Below are 27,361 nucleotides of genomic sequence, written 5' to 3' on the forward strand. Positions count from 1 at the left end.
TTAAAGCATCAACATATGACTTGCATATGATATTTGCTATGGTCTACATCCTTGAAGCTGTTTTGTTTTTTGTTTTTTTACACTAAACAACGATGGCGGTATTGCAATAAGCAAGAATTGGATGGATGAATCATCACAATTTTCACCTTGTAAATTTCACATGGTTACTTTTAAGCAAATAAATTGAATTGAAATGTTACAGATTAAAATGAAAATTTTGCACATGACCACTGGCAGTAGTAAGAATTATCTGCCTTATGGTAACTTAGGAACAGTCTGAAATACACTGAGTAAAGCCAATCTTACTTCGGACTGTGTCAAAGTTAAACATTTACTATTGCCAGAGTAAGTAATGTGCACTATTTGTTGTATAAGGTGATGAAATGGATCCTTGTCATTTTATGATGCCATTAATTCCCTACATTGTTCAACCTGGGGGAGTGCAGAGAAATGATAAACATATATTCAACTTGAAAAATAATATAATTTCCCTGTATTCAGAATTTGCATTTAAAGATAAATTCCAGTTTTGGTAACGATCTCAAAATGACTTTTTACAGAATCTAATATAATGACCACCCAAGTGTCTGTTTGTATGAATAAAAAATATGTGCCAAAGGATTCTGGAAGAAATTGTGTAATTGCTGAGAAATAAGCAAAATAAGTGTGGATTCGGTCACTTCCGTCGGGTCTTTATTCCAGCAATATTAATACACTGTCCCACGTGTGCCTATCTGTGTTGGTGATCTTCAGTGTGATCATTTTTCAGCATAGGTTTCAAGATTTCACAAAGTTCAGTTCATGAAATTGTACCAGATCTAGATCCTTGATGATATACTGACGATTAAGCCTGGTTTTACAGGCTTTCTCATGAAATCAGTGTTTACTGCAAATACTGGAATTTCTCTTTAAACGTGTTCTTTATCTGGTACACATCTTTCCCATTCCAGAAGAAATAAAACTTTAACCATTAGGTCTTGAACAAATGAAATAAAATCCTCACAAAAATGTTTCGAGCTAAATCAACTCTCATCCAGTACAAGCTGTTTCAAAGAGTTTGGTAAGTCTGCCCAAGTCAATCACTTGGAACAACTAAAGTCAGTTTGACTTTGATTGAATTTAACTTAGAAGTAAATAAGCACAAGCTTGGAATAAAATTATTTGAAAAACTGCTTTGACATATTGGCAATTGTTTGTCATGACCATGTACAATACATGAGCATACATTGTATACTCATAGTGTTATTATTAAGCCAATCCTTTGATTATGATCATCATCACAATTTAGAAAAATATATATAATCAGGCTCTCATCATTACAATAACTAAAGAACATGCTGTCATGCTTGGTAAAAATTTTAATCCAAATATAATATATGGTACTATGGAAGGCACGTGCTAAATCCCCATCTACAACTACAATGGTGGTGTTGTAGAGCTAAGAAACTTGCTAGACCTGATTTCAGCCACTTCTCTCTCCCTTATCTCCAAATTTGCTTGTTGCTCTTCCAAGTATTCCCTCTTCTCCTTCTCTTCCTCTTCTAGCTGCTCTTGTAACTCTTTCCTCCACTAATATGAAGAAAATGAAATTAGATATGTAAACAACACAAGTATCTCATACCATAGAAAATTTACTTCATCAAAAATTTAATACAGCCTTTCTAAAAAAGAGATTTTAATTCAATACTCACATTACCATTAAGATAGCTTTTTAACATTTGCATTCAAGATCAGTTTTTCTAAAATGTCACTGATGTTTATTTAAACATTTATGTTCTTCATATTTGCAGAGCACCACAAGCATCAATGCCTGGCAGATACCATTACTGCACAAATCCTGCAATTATCAGTATTCATGACATTACTAGACAAAACGTATTAAGTTTTATATTCCTTCTTAGGAAATGGTGAACGAATGAATGAAAAGCATACCTGATCTTCAACAATCCTTTTTAGGTCCATGTTGGTTCTAGAATAGAGCCCTACTTGTGGCTGTTGGTCCTGCAATGCTGTGGCCACCTGAAGCTCTTCTCTGTAGAAACACATTGAAATGAAAATATAAAAAGAAGCAAATAGAAAAGAGTGCAAATGATATCATGAAATTCTGCATAACGTGTAAGAGTGGCTGATCTATTCAATGAGGCAAGGGTGAGTCTTATATGATTTTCTATCCCTAACACCATATTTCTTTTTTTATATGCTAATAGGTCACATCTTTAAATGACATGGTTTGACATACACATCAATTTTGCATGCTGAAAGTGATGTAATGAAGAAACAAAACACATTAAAAAATACACAGACATAATTAAAGAGTAAACCTTTAACAGGTGCAATTAGTCACCTTGATATATTGCAGTTGTGGAGTACATGTATATATCCACTGGCTCTTTTCGACCCATCTTTCATTATTTGGCACTAAAAGCACTATCATATATAGTATATATACTATTTGTATACTTTAATTTGGTTGAAATGTAATTTATTTCTGTTTGTATAAAACAGAATTCCATCAATATGTATTACCTGAGTGAGAGCCTATTTGGTCCCTTCCTGATTGGTTCCATTGGTTTGGGCAGCTCTACTTTCTTCAGTTGTGGTTTCTTGGGTTGTTGAACTACAGGAGCCAGGGGTGGTAGGTAGGTGGAGGCTAGGCCAGCAGCTAGGCGACCATTCAGGCTGTGTTTGCTGGGACATTTCTGCATTTCTTTCTCAAGGTGGGCATCAACCTAGTGTTAATTCAATATAATATTGAATGATTTTTACAGAACAATATCATTTGGATGGTCCTTCAAACTATTTGTAATATCTGCTAGCCTATACCTGTATTTCATATGTCTTGCATACAAATATTTTCATGACTTTACATTAGGTGGGGAATTTTGTTAAGTATGAATTAGTGATTTCTGTGGCAAGAGAATTTCTTGTTGATATTTTTAGACTGATGAAATTTTCTAACTTAGCTTTAAAAGGATTCTCATAACGATAAAGCAAGAAACTACAGCCGATTCCCAAATGAAATACATGAAGCATGAAAAGAAGTATCCTAGTATCATATATTAGGATACTTGCTACTCAACTTTAGTGAATAAGCTTGATATAAAACTCAAGTTTTACTATATAAGCCTGAATAGAGATATATTATGACCTCAGGTCTTCTGTTTTAAAACCAAGATCCATAACTAATACAAAAGAGCATCCTGTCAGTGAACGTTACTGAAAACTATTACCAGAACTTGAAATTCTTGTAGACATTAGTGACAAGACCCTCGTGGAAAATATACTTTTGTGATTTTTTTTCTTCAAAATTCTTCATAGCCAATCAGATGTACAGATTTCATCGACTTAAAAAATCACTCAAAATTATTTAAAGCAATTCTAAAGTTTCCAAATGATTTTCACTCTGATTCATACCTGTCCAACTCTGAAAGCTTCCATGACCCTGTCATCCCTCTCTTTACTATGTCTTATCATCAGGAAGTTCCAGGCTGTGGTGCGCAACCCTTCTCTATTGGTATCACCTTCCAGACAACGGCTTAGTTTGACCAGTGCTAGGATTGCTGCATAGCGCACTCTCCATGACCAGTCTTCAGTAAGACCTACATGTATGTATGGAAGGAATGAAATAAATAATATATCAAATCAATACACCTTAGTCTCATTTTCATTCATTTTGAAAGCAGCACTTATCAGACTTCATCAAGAACCAGAACAACTTTGTAATTAATGAGGCAGTTTTATTTTGGTGAAATTTGTTATGCCGTTAGAATTTTAAAGTTCCTATGAAAGTTTCATTTGATCAAACAATCAAAAGACAGTCTTGTTAGAAAAAAAAGATTTGAGTATAATTCTCTAGATTATCACCCCACCCCAAAAGTTAAAAAAAAAAAAGATTTAGCAAGGAACCAATACAAGCAATAGAACTACTGTACCTGTTCTGCTTTGTACAGGAAAAACAATGGTCACTCAAGCATACTTCTCCAGCATATATTTTGTCTTCTAACATTATACTTGCAACATGACCCTTGACACTTAACTTCTAAAAATACCTTAAGCCCTTGACAATAATACTAGATGACTATCCTGGTTTTGGGAGAATTAATAGTTCAGCCCCCAAAAATCAATAATTGAAAAGGTTCTCACCCAAATCATCCTCAGGTGGATTCTCATACTCAGCCATGTCTAGCAGACCTGCACTCTCTAGTCCATTGAGTTTTTGAGATGTGACAGTAGGGGCACTCCTATAGTCAGGCTTACGGTCTCCAACCAATGCTCTTTTCTGAATGTTTGATGTGTTGCCATGGAGACATAGATGACCCATGAGCTCAGTGTAGGCAAAGGCCACCTCCCAGGGCCAGCCATTGATGCCATCAAGGTCAGATACCTGCAAAAAAAAACAATCACTAGTCTCATAAATTCTACTATAAAACATTCACTTTCAAGGTTTAGAAGACAAATGTTGATGGTACAAACACTTTAAATGTAGAATCCCTTAAAAAACTGTATGGGATAGAGAATTCATTGGTAAATGTGCTACCATCAACTCTACATACCACATTAGCCTGGAGCCTTCTTGTAAGTGGTGTCAGCTTTCCCTGGTATTTCTCTCCTGCTTGCTTGGATACCTTGCTAGCTCCAATCCCAGGGAACTTCTCACTCTTCATTTGTTGCTGGTGCGGTCCCTTCTTCTGACCCTGAATAGTCTTCTCAGCATCCACAGACTCCTCCCCAATGATGTCAATATCAAAGCTAACCTCTCTCCTCATCCTCAAGCCTCCAGAGACATCATTATGCAGGACTGGTGGGGTGGTTCCACCGAATGGTTTGGTGACATCCACCCGTCGTATCTCCACCTCGCTCTCATCACCAGGCATGAGATCACTGTCTACATCCTCATCTTCCTCCATCACAGGGGACTGGGAGTAAGCATGGTTTCCTATAAATGAATATGAGAAGTACAAAGATCTTCTTAAATACTATCCCAGCTATTGCCACCACAACAAAGGCCATCATTACCACCACCAATCCCATTACCAGTTTAACAGTGTTGGTATCAAATATATCGTCAAGCGATAGATACATGGATGACAACAGGATAAATTGTGAATTTAACATTAAAAAAAAACATGTCACTCCTCCTTCAATGCCATAACATTAAGAAGTAATGTAGCCCAATATGGCTAAATATAAGAATATTCTACGATGTGCGAAGATGTAGCTAAATGCATGCATCTGATAAGTGACAAAGAAAAAAAAACAGGGCCTGCTCAATTACAAACGTTTTAAAGTTTTAAAACTCTCCATGACATTCCAGAGAAGAACAAAATTGATATCCATGATTCTTTTATCTGAGTACCTCGCATAAAGAACTAGCCAAAGCGACAATCACTGCTTCTACTACTTCTATTACTACTACTTGTAGTACTCATACTACTTCTACTCATAGTTTATTACCTAGAAGGGCTCCAGCAGAATCCAATTGGCTTTCTCTGCTGCTGATATCAGGGACACTCATTATACTACTCCCAGATCCTTTCAGGGCTGTGCTTCTATCACTCAAAGAGGCTGCTCTCTTGTCCTACATGGGAAATAGGAGAAAAAGTCTCTAATTGTTTCAAAAGCTATTTCTACCACTGTCCAGTGAATGCACACTCTATTTTGAATTATTAAGTTGTTCCAAGCGGATCTAACAACATTAAACTTACATAAGTCTATATTTCTCTATCATTTAACTTAATATTTGCATAAAAAATTGACATTTAAGGATTTTTCCCTTGATCTGCATTCTAACGGCATATCAGACGTTTTATTTCATGAAGCTAATTAGCTGAAAATAATCCATGTAACCATCTTTTAAATACCTCTATAATTTCAGAAAACTTTAATTTGCATTACTGCAAAGTATGACGAATATGACCTTGACTTTGAATAAACGGTAGAGCAGTTTGAAATATTTCCTCACATAAATACAAAGCATTTGGCACTATTTTGGTGTTTTAAAAAGCTCATTTCCTCTAACAAAAGTGCTGATAGTTTAAAAACAAGCACATGAGCCTCTACTTTTTAATGTTTACATCCCTTAATTACACCTTCCTCTACAACTTTGCAAATTTTGGTGAAAATGACATGAATCTTGAAAAAGATGTAGCATTTATTGTACTTCACAAATTTGTTGCAGAAATTTCATATTTTTGAGATAGTTTTTTGGGAACTTTTCGGAACATTCTAAAGAAATCGACTCGCAATATGAATGGATTATCCATCTTAAGTACACAATTCAGAGTTATACTGTGAAATTTGATTAAATTTACTTGGATTTTGGCGGAATAATAGATGTTTAAATTCAACGTAGTAATCACATGAGGTCAAAAAATTCCAAACCTATTTAATGCGGATTTCTCGAAAACTTTGAATTGGGTGAAAATTCAAAGATCGATAGCAAAAATTCAAGCACATGAAACCATGTTATTTTTTTTTTTTACATATTTGGAATATTTAGGTGCTGAAGTACCTCTGTGCAAAGTTTAGTGAATATGACATGGATTTCATTTTAGTTAGTGTGGAATGCCCTGAAATCATTCTCATATTCATTTAAATCATAAGCATTAATTGTATTCTGAATTGCAGGACAAAACAGCTTTAAAATTACTTGATAAATCAATGGTTTGAATTAAACTACAGCTTTTCTATCGATATACTATTATATACAGTTTGAGAAATAATTATTAAACCACTTTCATACTAAGCTCCCATATGGTGTGGCCTTAAAAATCATTTCCCAGCTGTATGCACATGTTGTGGTGATGTTTACATTGCTTCTACCCCCCCCCCAATAAAAAAAACTATATTTATAATACATAAATAAATCTTAAAAATACGGAAAATATATCATCAACAGCTGATTTTTTTCATTATGTACCTGTGGACTATCAATGTTAACAGCCACTGAGGTATTCCTAAGACTTGTTGACTTAAGAAGTGAGTTGCTACTAAGATTACTAGGTTGCTTCAATCCTAAAGACATGTCTGAATCTCAGTTTGAGAAATAATTATTAAACCACTTTCATACTAAGCTCCCATATGGTGTGGCCTTAAAAATCATTTCCCAGCTGTATGCACATGTTGTGGTGATGTTTACATTGCTTCTACCCCCCCCCCCAATAAAAAAAACTATATTTATAATACATAAATAAATCTTAAAAATACGGAAAATATATCATCAACAGCTGATTTTTTTCATTATGTACCTGTGGACTATCAATGTTAACAGCCACTGAGGTATTCCTAAGACTTGTTGACTTAAGAAGTGAGTTGCTACTAAGATTACTAGGTTGCTTCATTCCTAAAGACATGTCTGAATCTAGACTGAATTTCTTAGACTTAGAGTCACTGCGTAGCTCCATCTTTGAGTCCAGCATCTCTGTCAGTCTGATCTCAACTGATTGATTGTCACTAAAACTCCCTATAGAAAAATGGAATGATAATTTAAACCAAGATTGATTATTAGTTCAGCATAGGCAGTGTTTTTTTTTCTGTCTTATTTCATGACACAAAGATGTATCTTTTATAATACCTGAATATTACCAGTCCTTTAGGCTTAATTCAACATGTGTTGACAAATTGAGCAAAAGAAAATGAAACATGACTTTAATGCATTGTACTCCTACTTCAAAGTAATATTCATTAGCACTCTAACCAGCCATATGAGTGATACCCTTAAAAATCAAATCTAGCTTGTGGACCAAAAACAAAACACAAACTCAGAACACTGTATATCATGAATGTGACTATTTATTGAGATCATAGTTAATTAATTTTCCATGATTTCAGCAAATACACAAGTCATGTAAACTATTATCTAATCCTTTTTAATATGAGGTTTCCATCTTGATAATAAGAGAAATGTGAAAATATGAAGTTGAGCAATTAAAATCACTTCAAACCTTTCAACCTAACAATCATGAGAAAGGGAGGGGGGGGGGGCTTATACACCTCTTTGGAAGATGACCTAGGCACACTTAAATGAACTTTTTTAACTTTTTTATTTTCACATGACCATCACAAATGGAACATTTCTACCTTTTGAGCTGATATTACTGCCGTCTTCTGATCCTTCTGAATCACCTAAACCACCCAGGTCGATGTCGTCCCCAAGATCATCAAAACGTTCTGTCTGGCTGGCTCTGCTACCTGGTGTCCTATGTGGTGTAGGATCTCTAGGAGCAGAGGCTCCAGGGACCATTCCTTTGGCTAGGTTTTGAAGGGTTTTCATCACTTTCATGTTGCCTTTGGCAGCTTCTGAGATGATGAAGAGGGCACACACTGCATCCACCCTGATCAGACGGAAAAGAAGTGACAAAAAATTGAAAGTGTTAAATAGTGGTTACCACCCGAGGGGAGGGGGCACTCGACCAAACAAGTAGCATGTCTGTGCCGCGGGCAAGACAAAAAAACAGGGGCCTTAGAGCGGGCTTATTGTAAAAAGGAAGGTCCTCGGAACGGGCTTCGGAACTACAGATGTTTGTGAAAACGGGGGTCCTTGGAACGGGTTCGCCTGCATGTGAGTGTGTATTCCTCCCTATAGAACAGGCATATGTGTATGCATGCGATGGTCGGACAGTGCTTTGTGACCACTTTTCACAAAAATTGCGGCTCATTGTAGCAGATCAATACAACCGGAATGGCGTAATGGAAAATATGCGAAGCTTTGGAGCGGATTTCTTTCTTCTTTTTCATCGATAAAAAGAAAATGCTATGCTTTGGAGCGGCTTTCTTGTTCTTTTTCTCAATAAGACAAAAATGCTATACCTTGGAACAGAAATTCGAGTGTAAAAATGGGGGTCCCCTCCACGGCACATACCCACTATGCATTATATCCTGATGGCTCCCCCCCTGGGTTACATGACAGGAATTTCCTCTTAGCCATGCATTTGAATTCAATACACATCAATAAAGTATGACTCAATATATATGTTAGATTGTTAGGTACAATTCAAAGATGTAAGTGAAATGAATGAGTATTGGCAGTGCAACTCATAAATCTCGTGGAGATCCAGTGTAGAATTCCAGGTGAGACTACCATTCCATGTTTCTTGAATATAGCTTCATATAGGCCTATTAAGTTATGAATACACTCTTATTATATAAGAGTGTTATATATTTTATGATATAAATGATATTCATAACAATAATGTAAAGTACCAAGTTCTTGAGTGTACAATGAATAAAAAGAGGAATAAAATCTATATCATCCTCAGACAATCCATTACATGTTATTTTAAACTGAAAACGTTATTTACATGTTGAATCCAGCTTACCAATGCTCTGAGCCTAGTGTAGTCCCACATAACGACAAAGCTTTGACCGCTTCAGGAAACCCTGAGCTGAGATGAACTGTACACCGCCACACATCTAACGCATGCCAGAGACTTGGGCTTAGGTCATGGATACTACTAGTGTAGGTATCTGGCCTATGGGGGGCTTGTTGTGGGGCTGGAGTAGGCTGGGTGTTGGGTCTGGATCGGTGATTGGTGTTTGGACGGGTGTTTGGTTGGCTGATTGGTTGGGGTAGGGGTGGATTCTTTTGAGTGTGTCTCACTGGGGTGCTCCTAGGGACATCAGGGTGGGTGATGGAGTTGGGTGGGCTGGATGGGGCACGGGCCTGTTTGACTTCTGTTTCTCGAAGATCCTGAATTTGAAGTGTGAATACCAAATCAAGACACAATCAGTGTATGAATATTTGAATACGTTTTGCAGAGGTTTTTCTACTCTGCAGATGCATTTATGTATGTAAAAGCTCTGCCGGCAAGAAAAAATTTATAAGTTTACCATCATGGTTTTTCATATTTTCAGGCTGCTTTTCTCCTATCCACAAAGACAACTTGATCGATTCATCTCAACATAGATGTAAAATATGAATGAAAACACCCCCCCCCATCAATCTCTTAATATCTGGAATGAAAGATTAATGACTTTCTTTAGGTACTATTCCTAATGCTCCATTACACATGGTATGCCCAAGCTCAGCAATATATTTGTACAAAGTCATCGGGTAATGAGGTGACAGAAATTTGCTGCAAATGAGACATTTCTGTTGCCTAGCTATAAATGTGGTACAGCATTCCATAGTTTGTACAAGAAATGATGTTATGAACTTCTCCCCAATGGTTAATACATACAGATCCACATAATTTCTTTAGTGAGGCATTTTCTTCAAGGATTAGACCTCAACTTGAGAATTCCACTTACATCCTTTGGGTGTTCTTGGACATCAGAAAGATCTCTCCTGAGTTCTTCAGGATGTTTCTTGAGTTCATCCATCATTACCTCACCTACAATCATTTTACCAATTGATGCTATCAGTCTCAAACAAAGATGTGCACCTGGGTAGGGACTGTAGGCCTCTTCATTCTCTGCAAACCCTGATTCATATGAAAGAAAATGACATGTGTGATATGATAAATCAAAATGACAAAATAAAATGAAGTGGCTCGGCAGTAAAGCAGCTGGTTATTAGCAAAAAGAGGCTGAGTGACCTAATGAAAGGAAGATCCTCAAATTAAATACTCCTTATTTAGACATTTGTTGTCACATTTAAGATTCATTCAAGATCAATACATATACAGTCCTGCAATGATCAGTAAAGAAAATATGCTTTGTATTATATCAAGTTTAGACATATAGGAATATTCTTACCTGATTTATTCTGTTTTATTTTTACTCCTGTATATTTTCCATTCAAATTACATAAAAAAGAAGAATTACAAAAATTGAATTATGACTAATGGTTATAATCACTATTGCCCAACAAGCAAAATCTACATTATTCAGCATCAATACAAACATTTGTGTTAATCACACTTACAAATGAGATAAGTCAAATTGTTAGATGATGTAGATACAGCATGAATTCACTAGATTATGTCTGTTAGTATTCTAAAATATACAACTGTACAGAAATACCAGTTGAGAAATGTTGAGTTCAGCTTATTTTATAACACTTGGATAATGCCAGCAAAGCTGCACAGCAGTATATATGTTCCTATCAGCAAATCTTATGATGCACACATGTACCAGTAGCTGATTATACCAATTTGATTTGGGTGCTTCTTAGTATGGTAATTCCTTGTTAATAATTCAAGATCGCATATGACAAAATATACCTGCATAGCAATGCATCTGAACCATGTATGATCCTTTTTTCTATGTTTAGAACCACCGCCATGGTCAACATGAGTTTAAAACCTGTGTTAAAGACATAAACTTGTCTTTAGCAGCCACCTGCCTATAGTGACCACTAAATCTGATTCCCATGAAAGCAGAATTTGTGTGTAAGAATAGCAGCACCCTGTCTATCAAGGTCACAATTTGTGTTTCCTTTGGGTTGTCACTAAAGACAGGTTTCACTGTATTTGATATTTTTCTGATATTTTGTAATTATATAATATATTACACAAAAGTAATTGATTTCAACAAAATCTGGTGTAACAATGTAGAACCCAATCAGTGCCCTTTCATCCTTTCATAAATTTGTTTGAAGTGCCTTATAAATGCCAATTAACTTATTTTTTGTATTATTATTTGTTTATTTTTGCTTAGCAATGCTTCACACAAACATAACTCAGGGAGGGGGGGGGGTGTCTTTTGAATGCACACAAGCTTCATCTTTTTGATGTAATTCTCCAAATAACTTACCCTGTGTGATAGCTGTGATTATCCATGGATTAGAAGAAGTGTAACAAATAAAGTCATGCAATATTATTGAAATCATTTAAGAATGAAAGTATGGTACCTACACATCAGAGTCAATTTGTTTTACAATGATTACATATATTGAAGAGTTAGAAAATAGACACTAGAGGAATAATATCTTCAAACGTATTTCCAGAAAGAATTATACAATTAAGTGGTTTGATAACGGTCTTACAGAGTACATCATCAAATCCATGTACTTGTGCCCTTATAATCCGGACATAATGAAATAAGTATTGAATAATGAAAAACCAAAACAAAATTACCAGGCAAAAGGATATGTATTCAAATCAAATCTCAATTCTCACAACCAGGATATATAAATCAATCACATGTTATACACATTTATTTTCTTTATTTGTTGTCTTTTTCAACATAACATGAAAAAAGTACATCATTTTATGAGGTTTAGGTCATTCCACAACCATCCTCAAAGAGCTAATTACAATCTAACAAATAAAATTGGGAAAATGGGGAAATGTTTTTTTACCTGATAAGTATGTGAGCAGTCTAGACTTAAACTCTGATCTTCCCTGCAGATGGCCTGCCATATGATGATAAAACAATCTCAAGAACACTGCCTGACCCATCTATTAATAAAGATTGATAACGTTTCAAATTTAAAATATCATCAAAACATAATTGCTGAATGAAAGAGGTTTTTTTTATTCATTGATATATCAACCAGTATGTATTTTTATAAATCCTTGCTTTTATTCTGTTTAGATAAATGTACTTGGAGGGTCTAGGTGAATATACCAATCTAGAACTTGCCAGCATATATCCATGCTGATCAATTCTACATATCACATTCTTTGACAGGAAATAATTAGCAAACAATTTCAGTATGAATGATAGACCCCTAAATCTATACAGATTGACTGATTTTCAGTTGCATCTTAATACGTAACCATTTAAGCATACCTTGAGCAGTTTAATTTCTCCTATCCTAAGAAATGGCTGATCCATGGCATCTGTTCTCAGCCAGTACAAAGTGGTCTCCGCTAGGTAGAAAAGGCTTGGTATATGGTCTACAGAAAACTCTGCTTGTCTCAAAGAAACAATCAGTGCATCAAGGCATTCTATAATTAAAAATATAATTCAATATTTATTGTGCAGGACAGGTAAAAATTTTGACAAATACTTTTTCAAAATAAATGAATTTCAGCTCATCTATCCCATATAGCCCCAAGTAAGGAAGTTTTAGCCTTAGAATTTGTCTCACTGTTGATGAAGGCCTATATATACAAATTCATATATGATAGGAATATAAAGCTGCTGAATATTTGACTTTTGATCTAGGAAATTTCAACATGCATATTTTCTTGTACCTTATTGACATCAAATTTCATAAGATAAAATTGTAGCAAGTGGAGCACCTCTGGCAGTCTCACCTGCATCACATGATTCAATATAGCAGCAGTGCTGACTTTGAAAACTACTGTAAAATAATTATTCACAAAGAACACCATTCATATAATGATACAATACTACTTTAATTGACAATAAATGACATTTGGCCTTGATCATGTAACCTGAAACTTGCTCAGGATGTCCAAGTTCCATGAATTAGGTCCATATATTTTAGAAGTTATGATGACATTTCAAAAACTTAACCTTAGCTTAAGATTTTGATGTTGATTCCCCAAAAATGGTCTAAGTTGATTGACCCTAAATGACCTTGGTAATGTGACCTCAAACTCAGGTCGGATCTTCATTAATACTTGGTTAACCTTTTGGGTAAGTTTCATGAACTAGGTCCATATACTTTCTAAGTTATGCTGTCATTTCAAAAACTTAACCTTTGGTTAAGATGTTGACACCCCCGCCGCCTTCGGAAAAGCAGCGCCTATAGTCTCTGCTATGCAAGTGAGACAAAGAGGCTAAAAGAAGGTAACAGACATTATTGAAATATTCTTTTTTTTTTAAGGAAAATGGTGAATAAAATAGGAGAGAAGTGGGTAAAAAGGAGAAAAAAAAACTTACCCTCCTGCACCTTCCCTCTGCACTGTGCCAACATGGACAGCTCTGACCATGCCCTTGGGATGTCAACATGACTACCTCTTCCACCATCTTTCAGACCAGCTCTTCTCTAATAGCACACAAGACAAACACATGCTGATTTCAATATCACTTTTACTATATAACATAACACCTGAAAATCAGCCAGAAAGTCTGTTTACACATGTGGCTGTGGTAAGTAAAATCATTACGGTACTAGTAAAAGAATAATAGTCAATACAGTCACCACTTTTTTACTGTCTCATATAATTATAAATGTAATGAATAATTTGGAAAATTGAATTGGACATCATATGAAAAAAGTGATCTATCCATAACAGCAGTTTTCAAATTCAACTCATATCACCTGTACTAAAAAAAAAAATAAATATATCATAAATGAAAAACAAAATAAACAAAACCAGCCCTATTATGATCTTGTTCTAAAAAAGATAAATATATTATAAATGAAAAACAAAATAAACAAAACCAGCCCTATTATGATCTTGTTCTAAATAACTTTTGAGTTTCTCCTAGCATGACTTCTCTCACTAAAAGAAAATTATACCTGAAAAAAAAATACATTACCTTTATTCTTGTGAGTAATTTAAGAGCAATATCTTCATTTTTATCCTTCTCTTCAAGGTTTGATGTGTTATTAAATTGTTGGATGAATGATTCTGTAAGCTCTAATGGATTTCTAGACAAAAAATAACATCAAAATAAAAAAAAAATCAATAATAAATATTAAACAAGTAGAAAGCAGCTGGCAGTCATGCGTGCATTACACACGTACTAGAAGTGCTGACTTGAAAACAACTATGATAAATACAATATAATTATTTATCATTCACAAAAACAACATTCATATAATAAAATACATGTACTAGGTTCATTGAACCTTAACGACTTTTGACCTTGATCATGTGACCTAAGACTTGTGCAAGACGATCAATGATACCTGGTGAGTGTTTCATGAAAATTGTCGGCACTGACTAAATTGTCAGTGCTGACTATTTCAGTGATATCCATGTAGGTACGGAGATTTTCCGTTTTACTGGTAAATAAATCAGAAATTCTGTTTGGTTCTCTTTGCTACTCTTTGGTACTTTTTATGTTAAAATTCATGGAGTTCACCTTTGCAAAACGGAATTCAGCTTTTGCTGTGTACATTTTCAGTGACCAAACAAAATGTCCATTTTTAGATGAAGTTGAAACGGAATCACAGATTTTCAGAAATGGAAAATACCATTTTTTAAACAAACAAGTGGAATGCCTCTGGCCGTCTCACCTGCATCAGGCGGTTCAATATAGCAGCAGTGCTGACTTTGAAAACTACTCTAACTCGCACAGGATGTTCAGTGATACATGGTTACTCTTATGTCCACATTTTATGAACTAGACCAATAAACTTACAGAGATATGATGGTTATTCAACAAAAAACCCCAACATGGCCAAAGTTCATTGACCTTACATGACCTTTGACATTGATCATGTGACCTGAAACTCGCACAGGATGTTCAGTGATACTTGATTACACTTATGTACAAGTTTCATGAATCAGATCCATAAAATTTTTAAGTTATGATGGTAATTCAACAGATACACCCAATTCGGCCAAAGTTCATTGACCTTTGACCTTGGTCATGTGACCTGAAATGCGCACAGGATGTTCAGTGATACTTGATTACTCTAATGTCCAAGTTTAACGAACTAGACCAATAACCTTTCAAAGTTATGATGGTAATTCAACAGATACCCCCAATTCGGCCAAAGTTCATTGACCTTAAAAGACCTTTGACCTTAATCATGAGACCTGAAACTTGCACAAAATGTTCAGTGATGCTTGATTACTATTATGTCCAAGTTTCATGAATCAGATCCATAAATATTCAAAGTTATGATGGGAATTCAACAGATACCCCCAATTCGGCCAAAGTTCATTGACCTTAAATGACCTTTGACCTTGGTCATGTGACGTGAAAATCATGCAGGATGTTCAGTGATACTTGATTAACTTTATGTCCAAGTTTCATGAACTAGGTCCAAATATTTTCTAAGTTATGATGATGACATTTCAAAAACTTAACCTCAGGTTAAGATTTTGATGTTGATTCCTCCAACATGGTCTAAGTTTATTGACCCTAAATAACCTTTGACCTTGATCATGTGACATGAAACTCTTATAGGATGTTCAGTAATACTTGATTAACCTTATGGCCAAGTTTCATGAACTAGGTCCATATACTTTCTAAGTTATGATGTCATTTCAAAAACTTAACCTCAGGTTAAGATTTGATGTTGACGCCGCCGCCGCCGTCGGAAAAGCGGCGCCTATAGTCTCACTCTGCTATGCAGGTGAGACAAAAATCACTGTCACTATCCATGCATTTGATTGGTTGAGAAGCACTGGCCTCTGACTTTTACTATGGTAACTGTCCAAGAAAGACAATTTGTTAGTGCTGACAACTTTCATGAAACGGTACCCTGATTATCTTATGTTCAAGTTTTATGAAATAGATCCATAAAAGTTATGTTATTTCAACAAACACCCTAACATGGTGAAAGTTCATTGACTGTAATAATGTAACCTGAAACACATGCAAGACGATCAGCACAAAACTAGTGGAACCTAAGCAGAGCTTGCATTTCTTACATGTAGGTCCCTAAAAAATGAATGGAATAATGATAATGTTACTGTTTTTCATGAATTGAACAACAGAATTAGCCCAAACTTGTCAAGGCTGACTACAGAATTAAACAAGTTTCATGAACTACATGTAGATCCATATATATTTTTAGAGTTATGACATTTCAAAAACTTAACCTTGGTTAGGATTTTGATGCCGTTTCCCCAAAGATTGGCTAAGTTCACTGACCCTACATGTATTTGACCAAATGACGATGATTTTAGTGATAGTTCAAATCAGTTGTCGGATACTATTTCAAAAAAAGGGATTAACCCCAACTTTTTAAGATATAGGAATCCTTCTTATAAAAATTCACAAAGCAAACAACCTGAACTGTAAATTTATGCTTTACCAGACCCAATGTTTTTGCTTCAATTTACCTTGTTGTCTGTGGAATATGAGAAGTTTTAGAGACTTGGTAGACACTCTGTTGTAGCAATCGTTCTTGCAGTTCATCTCTTTGACTCTGGGAAATGATGCCAAATTTGTGAATGATAGGAATCTTTGTGATAGGCATCTTTGATTTTCCAGATCATTTTCTGCATGAGTAAATACAAGACAACAACAGAAAAAAAAAATAAATTAGAGAGTGGTTGACTAAGATGGAATGAGAACAGGAGTACATTGTGCAATTGATGTGTGTGGATGCGGATGCGGCAGTAGGCCTACATGTATGCTACCGGCTATTGGTATGACCACAGAGAAAACAAAAGTCGATATTGGCATGTAGCCTAACTTATTTCTCTAAAAAAGTTAGATATAGATCTATTTTGCTGAATTACATACAACAAACTGATGTCATAGGGAATTGCACACACTTCCATTTCATGGAATAAAGCCATATTTGGAAATGGTATAGTTAGATCTAGATCTATATCCAACTTTTCCTTGACCTTGATATTTTTTTATTTGTTACTAACATTGAAATAGACAGTATTATATCCCTTACTTGTTGTATTGAGTGTACACAAGGAGAAAAAGAATAGTTTTACTACAAAAAACGTTTGCTATGAAATAGTTCATTTTCCTTGCTGACATTGTGCAGGCCAATTTTTCCCTAAAGAAATAGTGAGATGCGTTTTTTGGACCCCCTACCTCACGATTCGCAAGCTGTGCGACGCGATGCAAGCAGAGCATTGCTCAGCCAAATGGTACTCTACACTACATGCCACAGGAAACTTTCGGCTAGCTGCATTAACCAGGTGTGCTCGCTGAACAGACGATCCATACAGCAAGACTTTGTAGTGACACTTCCTTAGGTTTTAATTTAAAAGCTAATCAACATTTTGCATGCCCTATTTGATTTTGAGTTGGCTGCAAATGAACTTCCACCTCTCGGTTATTTTTCTAAAGAAGGAATTTGTAAAGCACGATGTCAATTGTTATGTAATGTGTTATTTGGCAATTTGTCCCCTCCACAAAAACTGAAAAAAAGAAGGAAAAGGTTCATCAAGAATTATCTAACATACCGGTATATCTGAAAGATTTAGGAAGGAAAAGTTGGATACATACCAAAATCTTGCTTTATTCTGTCAAAATCTCAAGTGTGTGTAATTCCCAATGGCATTGGTTTATTTAGTCAGAAAAATAAATACCCAATACATTAGGAGAGTAGATAGTCATAATAATTATTTATTAACGAAGCGGTTCAAGGGTCAGACCTGTATTGTATTTGCTTTGTTGTTAAACGGATTGAGGGATCTACACAAGATCGGTCTGATAAGAAACCTTCAATTTTTTGTCTTTTCATTGACCAATTTTGGAAACCTATATGCATTAGGTGTATGAAGGTGTAAAAATAAATAAAATCACCACCAAATGATTTACGTGCTTTTTATCTTGAATTTGAAACTAACTTTGTTAGTATGGAGACCGCAAGATTTTTCTATCTCATCAACCACTTTATTAAACTGATTTTTTCAGATCTTGATGAAAATAGTGAAAAATAGAAATTTACCAAATGTCTTAGTAATCCATGAATCCGTTTTTGAGAAATAACCAAAAGAATTTCGAATGAAATTCCACCAAATGCTCCCAATAAGCCCTGTACTATAATTTGTCATAACACACACGCACAGCTGAAACACTAACCCAGGGAACTCTTGCCCGCTATGCGGGCGGGAGTCCAGGACCTTACGTGTAATTGATGACCATACTCACCTGACTAGCGTGAAGTATGGTCAAAATAATTCTCTGAATAAATAGTTAAAACAGAAATCAAGCACTTACCACGATTATATGGATGAAGGTCTAACTAGTGGCAGTTTCCTGACATCTGGGCACAAACTGGAACCTCAAAAAAATGAAAAGTTCTCTCCTTCTACCCCCGTCTCGATCGGCCATTTTTGTTATGGATCGTAACAAAATGGCCGAGACTGGGGTAGAAGGAGAGAACTTTTCGTTTTTTGAGGTTCCAGTTTGTGCCCAGATGTCAGGAAACTGCCACTCGTTAGACCTTCATCCATATAATCGTGGTAAGTGCTTGATTTCTGTTTTAACTATTTATTCAGAGAATTATTTTGACCATACTTCACGCTAGTCAGGTGAGTATGGTCAATTATACGTAAGGTCCTGGGATCCTGCCCGCTACGCGGGTTACTGAAACACATGACCACACACAGAGTGCAATCGCGCAATTTGCGTGCTGTCGCCAAGCGGAAGACAAAGAAATCAAGATGGCGACGTAAACACAGCCCTAAGCTCTTCCTATCTTTTCATAACAAATTTCTCGTTTTTTAATGAATTCTTCTGACTTTAAAAATAAAATCAACATCGCAGAAATGTTGCCAAAATTGTTGGAAATGAAGTTGGACCCCATGGCCAAACACTGACATGTAAGGCAGTGAGTCCAAACTTCGCGCGTGTCCAAACTTCGCGGACGGTCATTATCTCCAAAACTAGCCAATATCCTTAAAATCTGACATCATCAATGTAAAAAGCGACCTAAAACTACCCTTCGCTGAAAGTTTCTTTAGGATTAGTCCAGTATTCATGAAAATATTGGCAAAAGATTGGCAAATTTGTCACCGTTAGCGCCCGTTTTGAAGAAAGCAACAAGCATCACGATATCACCATTTTACAAGCAGAAATCATAAAAAATGTGAGTTAAATGTGGTACTAATCGATTCCATAGCATTTTGCCATCAATCTGATATAAATATTTCACTTTTTGAGCTTGAGTCTTTGTTTAAATCTCCACAAAAGCTTTGGTGCGCGAAGTTAGGTCACACTTTTTCTGAACGGTTTTCCAGCACAGCCCGCATTCGCCGATCGGAATAGAATTTTGAGATCGCGATACCGGCGAAACCCCATGACCTACTTTACATTTTCGTCCATGATTTTATAGTTTACAATCTTGCCGTCAATGTGGTAACTATTTCTTGAATTGGTTTTGTATAAATTATGAAAAATTTGTGGACAAGATTAAGCCTGGTGAATATTTTTGAAAAGTGCGCGAAGTTTGGACACCCCCACTCACACAACATGCGAGGTTAGTAATACTAACCTCGCACAACGCATGTGGTTTCATAGTGAACTTTGACGTTTTCATTCATCACACGAATGTGAGGGAATAAAAAACGCCAAACGTTTCAGTATTTCTCCACTAATGATTTATTTTTAATAGTTTTAGTTTAAAAAAAAAAATGAATTGGAAATTATTTATAAAACTGTTTTTATCGCTTACCTCCAAGTCTCAACCAGGATACTCCGTTCGATCCGTCCTTAATACTGCGGTGGAAAGTACGCAAACAACAATCGAAAAGTAATTTTTCGTATCGAACATTCTCAATTCAAGTCGTCCAGCGCGTAATAGGAAATTGTACCAAAAATCAACAGGTTGCATCTCATGTATATACTTATTGGTAAAGTACGCCATCTTTTGACAAGATGATGAAAGTGGATTGAACGAGCAAGAAAATAATGCTGATCGCCTAGAATGCAGCTAGCTTGCAACATCGTAAACAAAGGTACGGTAGGCACTTAAGAACCAAGTTTGAAAGGACACTCGTAAAATTATGTCACTCTCGCGATGAATATTCATTAGATCCTGGTCGTGCGTGTTCAATACAAACTCTCTGCATGCATGCACTCGGTGTGTATTGAACACGCACGACCACGATCTAATGAATATTCATCGGCGAGAGTGACATAATTTTACGAGTATCCTTTCAAACTTGGTTCTTAAGTGCCTACCGGCTTGGTGAATAATATCGCGCGCCCTCTTTAGGCAAAAGTTGATATCAATGCTGATCAAGAGGCATCTACGTGAAGATCATGAAAAATGCTCTTATTTTATTAAAACAAACAACAAAGAGAATTCAACAAACGATCCATATGGTTCGGTAAGTGTTATAGAATAATTATAATTCATAGCTATGATGTAAAGTCATAGTTATTTTAGTAAAAATGGTGTGAAAGATTCGCGTGCACCAGGTGCATATGAATCCTTCACACACGAGACGATTTGAAACCATGAGTGGGACACCCCATCATACATCATAGGGCTAGATCTTTTAGAGGGAAAGTAGAATTCTCGGGGCGAAAGTTTCTGGAATTTGTACCCGTACGTGGGTGAATATAGGTTGTAATCCCAGGCGTCATTGGGGAGTGACCATACGCGATCATAGAGTACCGGTATATGACTTTTACTCCCCAGACGCCTCCAGGCTACCCGCACCCTAGACAGCTGGCAGCCGTCTGTTTCGAGGAGTTTTTTAACATTTTTTAATTTTTTAATTTCTCCTCGTCGACAGACGGCTCGCTAGCGTGTCCCCGCCATTAGGGGAGGTACAACGCAAAATCCCCCCGGCGGGGCTCATCGATTTTTTACTTAATGAAAAAACTATATATAAAAAGAAGCTTACCAAAATGCAGCTTGTTATTTCCTCTAGGCATTAATTGGCATCAAAGTGGTAAAAAATCAATTCGAAAGGAACAAAAGCAGTGACTTTCCTCGGCTGTCGTGTAGCTCCCAATTCACTCGTTCCTCCGAAGTCGATAATGTACACAAACATATGAGGTGGGATGAACTTCCGGGTCAACTGCTTATCGAAACCGTTGGCCAATCAGATCATCTCTTTTACGTCAGGCTTATGAATATTAATATTCTTTTCCTTTTCAACGTTTGCTCGCGCTCGCCAGGCAAGCTAATAAAACTTCAACATCCGGGCACTGTATATGTGTGACGTAAAGGTCATGGGGCGGAGTCTAACTTTCGCCGGCCACTTTTCATGAATAATTCATTATCAAGATGGCTGCCCACTCTCCGAGTCGCAAGTGTCAACTTTTAGAGACAATCCTCTGAATGCCAGTTTCAAAGCGGGAATTTAGGGTAAGAAACTGTCGTTACTTAAACATTAATAGGCCTATCACCTAACTAAAGGTGCATATGAATGCACTGTTTGTGTAAAATATCACGGTATTGAGGAGAAAAACAAGAAATTAGCCGTGGCCATTGAGCCCCCGTACAGACGACGGTTAAACTTCGGTCTATGTATTTGGTGAGTGAAGCCAACGAAGTTCAGCTGAACAACCAACATAACAGAGACCGAAGCTTTTGGTCTACCCGCCCGCGCGTTTCCGTTTTACACCCTGGCGAAGGCATTTTCCGGAAAAGTAGCCAAAAAGCGACTAGTGAAGAGTCTACACACGTCGCTGGTTGCAGCGTGCGACACAGGCGAGTCCACCACCGCATGCAATTTGCACAGTTACTGATCAGAGCACAGCTCCTCGGCACTTCATGTGGCACTCAGGAGTGAAATCCGAACATGCTTTTGCAGTCGCGTTGTTTATGATAGTTTTTTTTTCTAAAAATAAATTATTAACTAAATGAATAGAATGACAGACAAAATCAAAATAAACAGATACTTATAATGGAAAGACAAATTGAAGTTTGATGGATTGATACACTTAGAAGCTGCCGAAAGATAGATATAGAAGACTGATAAATAGATAGGGACAAGATAGACAGATAGATAGAAATAGAGAGAGAGAGAGAGGTGGATAGATAGATAGAAAGAAAGAGAAAGAGGGAGAGATGGATGGATAGATAGATAAATAGAGAGAGAGAGAGACAGAGAGGTCGATATACTAGGGGGAGAGGGAGAGAAGGATAGATAGAGAGAGAGAGATAGAGAGATGTTATAGATAGAAATATGGACGGACAAAGAGAGAGAGAGAAAAAAGACAGACAGATGCTAGAGAAGGAGAGAATTTGAGACAGATATAAAGATGTAGATAGAAAGATAAAGAATGAGAGAGACAGAGAAGATAGACAAATTATAGATAGATAATAGATAGATAGAGAGAGAGAAATAGAGAAAGACAGACAGATGGATAGATAGAGGATTTGAGAGATAGATGAGAGATAGATAGATGTTAGATAGATAAAGAGGGAGAGAGACAAAGAATATTAACAAATTAACAGATAGATACTGGAGTTATAAAAATAGATAGATAAATAGATAGATAGAATGAGAGAAAGACAGACAGATGGATAGAGAGAGAGAGAGAGATATTAAATAGATAAAGAATGAGAGAGACAGAGAAGATTATTAACAAATTAACAGATAGATAGATACTCTAGTTAAAAAAATAGATAAAGAGAAATAGAGAAAGACAGACAGATGGATAGATAGATGGATAGAGAATTTGAGAGATAGATGTTAAATAGATTTAAAAGTGAGAGAGACAGAGAAGATTATTAACAAATTAACAGTTAGATACTGAAGTTATAAAAATAGATAGATAAATAGATAGAGAGAAATAGAGAAAGACAGACAGATGGATAGATAAATAGGGAGAGATAGAGAGAATTTGAGAGATAGATATAAATGTTAAATAGATAAAGAATGAGACAGGGAAGATTATCAACAAATTAACAGATAGATAGATACTGTAGTTACAAAAATAGATAGAAGATAGATAGATAGATGGGGGAGAGAACTTGAGAGATAGAGATATGTTATAGATATATGGACGGAAAAAGAGAAATAGAGAAAAAGACAGACAGATGGATAGATAGAGGGAGAGATAGAGAATTTGAGAGATAAATAGATGTTAGATAAAGAATGAGAGAAACAGAGAAGATAGACAAATTAACCGATACTGTAGTTTCATAGATAGATAGATAAATAGATAGAAGAAAGACAGACAGATGGATAGAGAGAGAGCTGGATAATTTGAGAGATAGATAGATGTCAGATAGATCAAGAATGAGAGAGAAGAGCGACAAATTAACAGATAGATACTGTAGTTACATAGGTAGGTAGAGAGAGAGAGAAATAGAGAAAGACAGACAGTTGGATGGATAGATAGAGATAGAGAATTTGAGATAGATAGATAGATGTTAGATAAAGAATGAGAGAGACAGAGAAGATTATTAGATAGATAGATACTGCAGTTACATAGATAGATAGAGATAGAATTTGAGAGATAGATATATAGACAGATAGAGAGAAAGACAGACATCAGCAAATCGGCAAGGCAAATGATCAAGGCCACTCACACAACATGCGAGGTTAGTAATACTAACCTCGCACAACGCATGTGGTTTCATAGTGGACTTTGACGTTTTCATTCATCACACGAATGTGAGGGAATTAGAAACGCCAAACGTTTCAGTATTTCTCCACTAATGATTTCTTTTTAATAAATTTAGTTTAAAAAAACAAAATGAAGTGGAAATTATTTATAAAACTGTTTTTATCGCTTACCTCCAAGTCTCAACCAGGATACTCCGTTCGATCCGTCCTTAATACTGCGGTGGAAAGTACGCAAACAACAATCGAAAAGCAATTTTTCGTATCGAACATTCTCAATTCAAGTCGTCAGCGCGTAATACTAATAGGAAATTGTACCAAAAATCAACAGGTTGCATCTCATGTATATACTTATTGGTAAAGTACGCCATCTTTTGACAAGATGATGATGAAAGTGGATTGAACGAGCAAGAAAATAATGCTGATCGCCTAGAATGCAGCTAGCTTGCAACACCGTAAACAAAGGTACGGTAGGCACTTAAGAACCAAGTTTGAAAGGACACTCGTAAAATTATGTCACTCTCGCGATGAATATTCATTAGATCCGGTTGTGCGTGTTCAATACAAACTCTCTGCATGCATGCACTCGGTGTGTATTGAACACGCACGACCACGATCTAATGAATATTCATCGGCCAGAGTGACATAATTTTACGAGTATCCTTTCAAACTTGGTTCTTAAGTGCCTACCGGCTTGGTGAATAATATCGCGCGCCCTCTTTAGGCAAAAGTTGATATCAACGCTGACCAGGAGGCATCTACGTGAAGATCACGAAAAATGCTCTTATTTTATTAAAACAAACAACAAAAAGAATTCAACAAACGGTCCATATGGTTCGGTAAGTATTATAGAAAAATCATATTTCATAGCTATGATGTAAAGTCATAGTTATTTTAGTAAAGATGGTGTGAAAGATTCGCGTGCACCAGGTGCATATGAATCCTTCACACACGAGACGATTTGAAACCATGAGTGGATCAAGGCAAACATTCGTATTGAGCCTGGAAAGTATAAGCTCAGCTGCATTTGCAAACTTCGGTGCGGACTTTGGATCGCGCGCCCAGCTGATAATGTAAACAAACGTAGACGTAGACTCTTCACTAGTCGCTTTTTGGCTACTTTTCCGGAAAATGCCTTCGCCAGGGTGTAAAACGGAAACGCGCTACCCGCACCCCGGCGTTGGCCTAGTAAGACCACACCAAAGTGAGCATACGGGACTGTGACAAAACTGCAATGGTTTTATCGCTTTTAAAAATCGCACACAGCAGCCATCAAACAAACTTTTCAATCAATAAAGAATCAATTGTATACTTACTTTATACACCGAATCAATTTAAAAATCTTATATTCAGTTATATTCCATAACTGCAGTCATTAAGAGTTTCATCCTAAAAAGTTTGCAGAATTCCTTCCTTGCGATATCTAGCGATAGCGTCGATCGATTGCACAATCTCTATGGAAACTTAGTCTGTTTGCACAGCTTCTTTTAGTGCAGGAAAACATTTTCTTTTACAAAAAACATCATTCTTAATCTTGTTTTTTTATAATTTCCAATAGAAAAATTCTAACATATATAAATTATACTGTTAGCCCGTAATAGTCTTGAAATTATTATTTTGTTAAGCTTTTTGCTTAGCTCATGTATTAAAAAACGACTGTAAGTAAAAACTACTAGCTAAAGACGGGGCGGGGGAACCATAAGAATAGGAAAGGAAAGGAAAGGAAAGAAAAGGAGATAAAGTGGAGAAAAGATAAAAAACGAGGAGAAAAAACGAAGAGTAAACACAGAGATGCATATTTCATCCACCTCTATGAGAGAAAAAGAAAGAAGAGGAAAAGAAAAGAAAAAAAAGAAAAAATAAAGAAAAATATAACAAAACCCCCAAAAATGAAAAAAAAAATGAAAATTAATTGCAAACGAAACAATATGAATTGAGGTAGATACAATACATGTACATGACATTTTCCCACAATAAAGTATTATATGCATATTGTCATAAACATTATAAAGATATGAGAATATGGAGGAAATCGCTTAAAAAACAAATGCTTGTGGAGTGACAGTGTGGACCCTTCAAAATAATTATTATAGAATTGCCTGCGAAGACGGACACAGAGGTGACAGAACAAATAATAGCAGAAGAATAAAAAGGAAATATATATGAGGAATGTGAAACAAAAGGGAAAAGAGATAATGAAAGATAACGCTGAAAAAAAGTGAAAATAATTTAACTACGCATGAAATAGTGAATCTAATGATACGATTATTTATGATTGAGGAAATGGTGATCTGTTTGATTTAAGAAAATTATTTTAAGTTGATTTTTTAAGAACTGATGGATGGGCTATTTTACTGATCTCTTCACCGAGGGAGTTCAAGAATCTCTGACCATCATACATTTTTTTAGCTAACAATATTTTAGAAGAGAAAGATTATTTATTTATTCATTTATTTATTTATTTATTCATTCATTTATTTAGGTAGGTAGGTAGCAGGGGCGTCGATCCATTTTTCAGATTGGGGGGGGGGGCAAAATCATAAAATCAACTTTCCAAAGGCGCTCGATCACACAAAACAAACAAACTCTCACACACATATGCCTATACATATGATATTCTAAGCATTTTTGGTACCAATGATTAAGATGGGTATCTAAAAAAACAATAGATGCGAGCGCGAAATTTTGATATTTCGATCTGAAAAAATTAAGTTTAATGGACGTTTTTAATAAAGAACAAGATATATATCCAACAAGAGATTATTGTAAACCGAAGTTGGAGTTCTTTTGAGGTTTAGAACTGAAACGGGGTATTCTATTCACCTATTTGATCATTAAAAATATGGGTATTGCTACAGAAATGATGCGAGCGCGAAGCGCGAGCTGAAATTTTTTTATATTCCAATCTGAAAAGCGGACATTTTGAGCACGATTTTAGACAAAGAACAAGTTGTGTATCTCAATCTCGTTTGCTGATTTCTTTGTAACATTACGACCTTATTTTATTTTTTGCACATGCGGAAATATTGTGGGGGGGGGCAAAACGATATGTTTGCCCCCCATATTTTCATTGGTGGGGCCTTCGCCCCCCCTGCCCCCCAGGATCGACGCCTCTGGTAGGTAGGTAGGTAGATGAAACTCAATTGATTGTCTCGTAGGGTAATGATGAAATGAACAATTTTTAGGGAACATTGAATCAAGTATGTGAGATAGTTGTATTTATACATAATTAACTTAAGTCAAACAGATATTATATCGTTTATGTTTAGCAGCTTATTGTCAGCAAACAATGGGTCTGAGTGTGAAAGTTATGAAGAATGGTTAATGATACGGAGAGAATTTTCGGTCATTGACCTTCTACAGGGATATGTCCATCA

At 35.9% G+C, this 27,361-nt stretch overlaps 1 protein-coding gene across 2 annotated transcripts; it reads right to left on the reverse strand.

Annotated features, from left to right (window-relative positions):
• Window positions 1-835: 835 nt before the first annotated feature.
• Window positions 836-25,436, reverse strand: LOC121410796. Of its 2 annotated transcripts, XM_041603110.1 has the most exons (18): window positions 25,301-25,436; window positions 16,824-16,982; window positions 14,341-14,452; window positions 13,738-13,843; window positions 12,676-12,833; window positions 12,242-12,341; window positions 11,695-11,706; window positions 10,249-10,421; window positions 9,318-9,688; window positions 8,080-8,333; window positions 7,248-7,462; window positions 5,455-5,578; window positions 4,554-4,936; window positions 4,144-4,384; window positions 3,415-3,599; window positions 2,527-2,729; window positions 1,933-2,032; window positions 836-1,569 (listed from the first exon to the last, which is right to left on the reverse strand). In XM_041603110.1, the coding sequence occupies exons 2-18, from the start codon at window positions 16,958-16,960 to the stop codon at window positions 1,417-1,419; spliced, it is 3,027 nt and encodes a 1,008-aa protein (XP_041459044.1). In that variant the 5' UTR covers window positions 16,961-16,982; window positions 25,301-25,436; the 3' UTR covers window positions 836-1,416. The 2 variants fall into 2 exon arrangements, with proteins under 2 accessions (XP_041459044.1, XP_041459045.1); XM_041603111.1 differs by lacking the exon at window positions 11,695-11,706.
• Between the last annotated feature and the right edge of the window lie 1,925 nt (window positions 25,437-27,361).

Source organism: Lytechinus variegatus, chromosome 3, assembly GCF_018143015.1.
Source record: "Lytechinus variegatus isolate NC3 chromosome 3, Lvar_3.0, whole genome shotgun sequence".
NCBI classification, from domain to species: Eukaryota; Metazoa; Echinodermata; class Echinoidea; order Temnopleuroida; family Toxopneustidae; genus Lytechinus; species Lytechinus variegatus.